The sequence below is a fragment of the Octopus bimaculoides genome, chromosome 8, assembly GCF_001194135.2.
Source record: "Octopus bimaculoides isolate UCB-OBI-ISO-001 chromosome 8, ASM119413v2, whole genome shotgun sequence".
Lineage (NCBI taxonomy): Eukaryota > Metazoa > Mollusca > Cephalopoda > Octopoda > Octopodidae > Octopus > Octopus bimaculoides.
In genome coordinates, this window is record NC_068988.1 from 44,218,199 (window position 1) to 44,226,402 (window position 8,204).

General features: G+C 35.4%; 1 protein-coding gene across 1 annotated transcript in view; it reads right to left on the minus strand.

The window, feature by feature from the left end:
- Positions 1-8,027, minus strand: part of LOC106868262 (dedicator of cytokinesis protein 7) — a 174,794-nt gene extending 166,767 nt beyond the window's left edge. The window contains exon 1 of the mRNA XM_052970082.1: positions 7,865-8,027. Coding sequence (XP_052826042.1) covers positions 7,865-7,908 — 44 coding nt within the window. The 5' untranslated portion in view covers positions 7,909-8,027. The remainder of the gene's footprint in view (positions 1-7,864) is intronic.
- Positions 8,028-8,204: the final 177 nt, after the last annotated feature.

Genomic DNA, 8,204 nt, shown 5'->3' on the forward strand with positions numbered 1-8,204 from the left:
ATATATATATATATATATATGTATATATATATGTATATATACGACAGGCTTCTCTCAGTTTTAGTTTACCAAATCCACTCACAAGTCATTGGTCGGACCAAAGATATAGTAGAAGACAACTGCCCAAGGTGCCATGCAGTGGGACTGAACCTGGAACCATGTGGTCGGTAAGCAAGCTACATAGCACACAGCCACTCCTAGTAATATAAGATATGAATTCCAAGAATTGTGTGGCTCTCTCTCTCTCTCTCTCTCTCTCTCTTTCACTCATATATATATATATATATATATATATATAACCTTTATTTTCTATTTGTTTCAGTCATTAGACTGCGACCATGCTGTGGTACCTCCTTGAAGAATTTTAGTCGAATGAAATGAATGACCCTTGTACTTTTATTTGTGGTCCGGTACTTATTTTATTGGTTCCTCTCATCAAATTTTTTAATTACATGGAGGCAAACACACCAACGCTGATTGTCAAGCAGTGGTGGGGGACAAACACAGACACAGAAGCATGCACATGCACACACACACACACACACATAATGGCTTTCTTTCAGTTACCATCTATGAAATTCACTTGCAGGTTAACTCATGGGCCCGAGGCTAAACTAGAAGACACTTATGCAAGGTGCCAAGTAGTGGGATTGAACATGGAATCATGTGGTTGGGAAGCAAACTTCTTACCACACAGCCAAGCACACACATACATGCATGCACACATAAACAGCAGCTTCTTTCACTTTACAACTATCAAATTCCCTCACAAACTACTGGTTGTCCCAGATCTACAGTAGGAAACACTTGCCCAAAGTGCTGTGCAGTAGGACTGAACATGAAACCACATTGTTGAGAAGCAAACTTCTTAACCTCACAACCATGCCTGCACCTGCTAAACTGTGTGTGAAACATGTAGAATAAATATTTCTTGATACATCAATGAAACGGGTCTTGAAAATTCGATATACACACACCAGACTAGCTGCACTAAAATAATTACAGAGGAGTTGGTATTGATATGACTAAAAACCTTTGAAGTCAGTGTCCCAGGATAACTGCAGTGTTTTTACTGGCTGAAACTAATAAAAGAATTTTTAAAAAAAACTGCATCAAAATATTTCACTAGAACACCACTGGCCTCCCCCTAGCAAAAACACATTTACACATCTAATTTACTACAACAGTAGTAGTAGTGGCAGTGGGTGTTGTAGTGGTGTGATAGTATCAGGAAATGCATGCATTTAGTGTAGAACATAGTGGTATGTGAACTGGAAAATTTAAACCAAATTGTGGCTCCATCTATTGAGTATTTAGCAGCTGGTACCACAATATCAATATTATTGATTTTTAATACTGGTGAAAGGCTACAGATCTGAGTATAGCCAGTTGAATCACCCTCAGTACATACCTACCTTTTATCACCAGCCCCTGGTTCAATAATAAGGTAGCTCTTGGTTCAATAACAATGTAACCCTTAAACTCTATAAGAGAAAGCCTCCCATTTTAACACTTTTGATATCAACTCACATTTGGTTTTATAAAACAAACTTAACGATTTAAAGTAATATAAATTAAAACCTTCCCTCAAAATTTCATATCAATGTACACACACAAACATATATACCATCATCATTATCATCCTCCTCCTTTAATGTCTGTTTTTCACGCTGGACAGTTTCACCAGTGCTGGCAAGTTGGAAAGCTGCACCAGATTTCAGTCTGATTTGGCTTAATTTCTACAGCCAGATGCCCTTCCTAATGCCAACTATTTTACAGAGTGTGCTGGGTGCGTTTTATATGGCTCTGGCATGGGCTTTTTTACATGATGCTGGTACAGGTATTATCACATGGCCCTGATGGGCTTCTTTTCACTTTCCGTCTACCAAATCCACTCATAATGCTCTGGTCAATTTGGAGCTATAGTAGAAGACACCTGCCTGAGGTGCTATGGTGTGGGACTGAGCTGGAATCAAACTGATCAACCACATACCTGTATCTATGAGTAGTTATACAAACAAAAAACAGAAAGCAACTTAGCCAGATTATCAGATTGCACCCCATTGTCTAGGATGAAGAGGAACTTTTGTCCTGTTTCCTATAAAAACTCTTTTTGTATCAAGGACTTACCAAGAATTTTTGCTAGACCACATAAATAGATTTCTTACACTGCACCCAGCTCCAGATTATGTTATTACAGATGTTTCATGTGCTTCTTCTGCTACTTCACTAGCTACACTTTTATGTTCCATCGTATGTGTATAGAATTATGTTTGAAGGAAAGAAGGGAAGGAATTTGTTACATTTAATTTACTGTAATAGTGGGGGTTTTGTCTTAATATTTCCTTTTGCGTTGTTTTGCTGTTGTTTTCTATTGGTTGTATGATAGTGTTGGGAGGTTATTGTGTCAATTGTGTGACGTGAGAATTATCTTATAGCATTAGGAAGTGATTGTCTAGAATATGCAATGTGCAAGTTGTGTTATAAAATTGATAGGTATTCGTGTGGAATAGGTGGTTTGTAAATAGTGTTACAAGATTGGGAGATGATTTTATAGGATACGCAATGAGTAAGGTGTGTTATAATATTGGTTTCAAATATTGGCACAAGGTCAGCAATTTCGGGGGAGTGGGTAGGGTGATAACATCAACCCCCAGAGTTCAACTGGTACTTATTTTAGTGACCCTGAAAGGATGAAAGGCAAAGTCAGACCTCTGCAGAATTTGAATTTAGAACATAAATTGCTGTAACAATTCTGCCAGCTTGCTGCCCTTAAGTTGTGTTATCACGGAAATTATTTGTGTGGTGCAGAATAGTTATGTTGTAACACTGGGAGATGATTAAGTTGTGTTATTTTAAGGTCAGGTGATTGCAAAATAATGTACTGTGTAAGGCATGTCATAGTACTGGGTGGTGAATATGTTATGTACATACTGTTTGAGTTGTGTAAGCAAACTAAAAACACCTCCTATAGAATGTTCTAAAGTGCCTAGTAATGACTGCTGTTCGGACAGTATTTAAAGTTGTGAGCTCTGCTATGGTTTTTATGTCTTTGTTTGTTATTCTTTACCAATATTCCAGCTCTTACTGATGCTGTTTGTTTCACTCTTAATCTCTTTCAGTTAGCTAAGCTAAATACGAGTCGACAGAATAAATTATATTAATGTTGTCTCATATTTCCAGTTTTGAGATTCTTTCATCGGATAAGTTTTCTTTGTGGCCTCCAGGTGTTTTTCTAATCGAAAGGTATTAAAATGTTTATCAGAGTAAACATATAAACTTATGTTTCTTTATTTCATTATGATATCTGAATAGTAGTTTACTTTGATAATTTTGTCAGTCTGAAGAGATAAGTCTTGGAGCACCCTAGACATTTCCTAGATCTGAATTTTTTTATAGTTTGGCTTATGCCAACTGAAGCACTGCCTTCAACTGAGTATGCTTATATCACTTATTTTTAGTTTTTCTGTATAATATTTATCCAGACATTATTACTCCTCCAGGAGAGCAGTAACTCCACATAAAAACTGATACATGGTAAAGATTACATTTTAGTCATGAAGCAGTAGTATTAGTAGTATGACAAATGTACCAAACCCCTGATTTAAAATGGCAGGTGATAGGAAGGGCAGCCATAAACACTGTGCCAAAACAGCCATGACACACAGAACAACAAAATTTGACTATTCACTCTGTTGCCATGTGTGTATGCCAGACAACAACTGCTCAAGACAAGAGACATGTCAAACATATGCCATCATAATAAACATCATCATTTCAATATCCACTTTTCCAGAGTTTTTTGGAGCAGATTTTCAATAGCTGAATATATTTCCTGTTGTCAACCATCACGGAGGTGTTGCAATGTTCTGAAGCTAGTGGGAGCAAGCATATAAAAAAAGGTGCTGTGACATGTACCATTCGATTATCGATTATCGATTCACCTCTCTTATAATGCCCAAAATATTTCATCAGTTATAATATATGTAACAATGGGCGTAGGAGTGGCTGTGTGGTAAGTAGCTTGCTTACCAACCACATGGTTCCAGGTTCATTCCCACTGCGTGGCACCTTGGGCAAGTGTCTTCTACTATAGCCTCGGGCCGACCAAAGCCTTGTGAGTGGATTTGATAGACAGAAATTGAAAGAAGCCTGTCGTATATATATATATATATATATATATATATATATGTATGTGTGTGTTTATGTTTGTGTGTTTGTCCCCCCAGCATCGCTTGACAACCAATGGTGGTGTGTCTACGTGTCCGTAACTTAGCGGTTCGGCAAAAGAGACCGATAGAATAAGTACTAGGCTTCCAAAGAATAAGTCCTGGGGTCGATTTGCTCGACTAAAAGGCGGTGCTCCAGCATGACCGCAGTCAAATGACTGAAACAAGTAAAAGAGTAAAAAAGAATGTCATAATATAGGAGACTTACAACTACTGATTTAGGTAACTAAAGATCTTTCTAAAAATCAGTAAAAAGGTGCCAATTTTGAAAAATGTACTTGGTGGGGGGGGACTGCTCCCCTTGATCCCTTATTAGCTATGTCACTGACCATCGTCGGGTAATATTTTCCCATGACCAGACAGTTTTATGCAGAATACTGGAAATGAATGACACTGCATGTATGACAGTGACACTCATTTACAACTATTTCACAATGTCAAGACAAGGAGACACAAGACATATACACACACAACAAAATCTACTCACAAGGCTTTGGTTGACCTAGGGTTATAGAAGAAGCCACAGTGGGACTAAATCGAAAACCATGTGGTCGGGAAGCAAACTTCTTACCTAAAATAAGCTGGACCTATACTTTAAATAAGCATAAGGCAAGGAATCTCGTGGGGAAGGTACAGCCCATTAAATTGAACCCTGTGCTTCACTGCTATTTTATCTAACTGATCTAGAAAGGACCAAAAGGCAAATATATATAAATGTATATCAGTGAAATGGAAGCATGGCTATCGATGCAGTCATGGCTGTATGGTTAAGAAGCCTGCTTCCCAATCATGTGGTCTTGGGTTCAGTCCCACTGCATGGTACCTTGGGCAAGTGTCTTCAACCAAAGCCTTATGAGTGAATTTAGTAGACAGAAACAGAAAGAAGCCTATGATGCACACACACACATATGTAAGTATGTAAATGAATGAGTGTTTGCATTACATTTGTCTCCTACCACTGCTTGACAATCATTGTTGGTTTATTTATGTCCCTGTAATTTAGTGGCTTAACAAAACAAATCAATAGAATAAGTCACAGACACAAAAATAAGTATTGGGGTCGATTTGTCCAACTAAACCTTTCAATTAATTCCATTCTGTCATTTGAACTCAGAATGTGCAGAGTTGAAAGTAAATAGTATAAGACATTTAGTGTGGAGCTCTACCACTTCAGCCACCAGGCTTCTTATAAGATGAGTCAATAAAGGTGCCAAAGCCACTATGTGGTCATTCAATCAGCTAGAAATAACAGCCAAACCTCCACTCAAACACTACACTCTTTAAAAAAAAAGGGCACATCAGATATTATATTCCTTGATGCATTATGTCTAAAAAAAAAGACAGGATATTCAACACTGGTCGCCTTCATTATATTTTACTTATACACACACGCGCACGTGCAGGCGTATGAATAATGTGTTTGTATCATAAAAATACTAAACTTAATAGTTTCCGTTCTAAATGTGTGTAGTACGAGTAAATTTGTAAGAGAATCTTGTTGACATCAAATGGAGATATACAAACACACATTGTCATAAATGAAATAGACTCGCACTCAAAAACTTCTAGCTTTGACTTTAACGCACATAAGTATTAGCAAGAATGTCATTAGCGGTATATTTCCAATATATGTTTACAAATTTATATAGATTCTGTGTAAGAACACACACACACGTCTGATGTATAAACGTTGGTTTCAGTCAGATACTCATAGCAGAATTTGATATAATATAAGCAAATGAATATATGCTTACACACACACACATTTCAATGACTTCTGTTTCATGATTAAATTTCACGTCGGAAAAAAATTGAATTTTCAGCAATGAATTTTATTTTATTTTATTTTTTTTTTTATGTTTTAAATAAAATTGTTCGTTGAAAAACCATCTGATGATTGGTTTGTTGGCATGAAACTTAAAGCAGTATTCTACTATTATAAAACATATACTTACTCTACGTAACGTATCGAGTACTTCTTACTTTGTTCGTGAAACCTCTTACAAAGTCTGTCAATCTATCTGTCTATCTTTGTCTATCTATCTATCTATCTATAACTCTGATTTTAACGGTTTCAGTTATTCATCAATTTAATAATTCAATTTCAATAATCGGATAATTTAAAGTAAATTGTTCGAATATCGAAAACATTAAATTCCAGCATTCCGATTTAAGAAACTTCGGTTTCTAATAGAATATATAAACTGCATCTATATTATGTATTAAGTACTATTCCCAGCAGTTGTAAACACCAACATGTAGCAACCCATATAATATGTGGGAGTGAACATCATTGATAGCGTGTCTATATATTTATGTGGAAGATCTATTCAAATAACGAATTCAAGACTTATTAATGTTTTCATATGTACTCTGGGAACTACACATTACACGAAACAGTAGAGCACCGATCTAAGTACCTTGTTCTTTAGCAACGTCCCGTTCCAAAAGGGCTGCAATTTAAATAATAGTCAATATAACAGAAGAGATCAATTAAGATTAATTTTCCATCCCCCACTTCCTGTAGAAATGTCAGGCTTTGTGTCAATCATATAAGACATTGTTAATTCATAGAAATAATAATAATAATAATTATAAGGGTATTTTTGTTTCTACTAATAATAATCTTATTTACTCTTTGGTGTTGTTTCCTTCTCTTCACCAATCTTCTCGCCTACTCCAATTTAGTGAACGACATAAGTATACATACATACAAAGATATATATATATATATATATATATATATATATATATATATATATATTATACATTTACAAACATACAGTCGTATAATTTATATGAGAAATATATCTGCATTCATTATATATATAGTATTACATTGTATGTGTTCCCCCAGGAAAGTCTTTACACAATTACGTTTAGGGATGCCTGTTCGTCTCTATTCATTTATATGAAGGATGGAAATAATCATCAGTGTTAAGTCGAATTAATCACCCATTAAAAGATATATCTGATTATGAAAAATATAATAATATCTATCGTACATACATTATGTGTCTGAATTTAAATATACATAATAGATAGATAGATAGATAAATAGATAGAATGATAAATAGATAGATAGATAAATAGATAGAATGATAGATAGATAGATAGATAGATAAGCGGGCGCGTGTGTACGTATGAAAGGAGGAACAATATTATAGATTGTTTTGTATGGATGAATATATGTCAACAAACATAAAGATATACACGAAAGCATGTAAGGAAGAGATCTTTTAAAATAAATTCTACGTATATTAAGATTTTAAGTGGAACAAGAAGACGGAACTAATACAGCTAATCATTTGGCAATCGGGGTACCATAACAGTTTTAGGGTACCGCTAACAGTTGCAGGTTTAGCGGCAAGCAGACATTAAGTAGCCAAACGAAGATGTTCATTCGGCCCCCAATTACCTCAATAATTAATATAACTATAGGAATATTGAAAAAAGAATTTGTTTTATATTAAGTTATATTAAATGCATAAGGGATGCTGGTCATCGTTTGAAATAAGGTTGGAGAAAACAGGGAGGAAGACATATAATCGAGGTGTGTTAATTTAAAAAAAAAAAAATACATTCGCGATGGCGATATAAAGAATGGACATAGCTGATGAAATGAAGAAACTTACTTATTTAGCATATGAGCAAAAGCTCTCTGTCCGGTCGAAGCCATGATTTGACTTCTATAAGATTAAAAAAAAAATTGAAGCTTAAAGTCGCTTCATCCAAAAGTCTACTGCTTCTTTCTCTCGCTAAGGTTAGGCCTATGCATTCGGTAATTTTGATCCACCGTTATTCCGGAATAAGAATAGCGGTGTTATCATTCTGTCGTGTTCTACTTCGATTTCATACATGTGTGTGTGTGTGTGTGTGTGTCTGTCTGTCTGTGTGCGTGTGTATGTGCCTCTCTCGCTTTCTCTGATTTACACACTCACACACATATATATGTATATATATATATATATATAT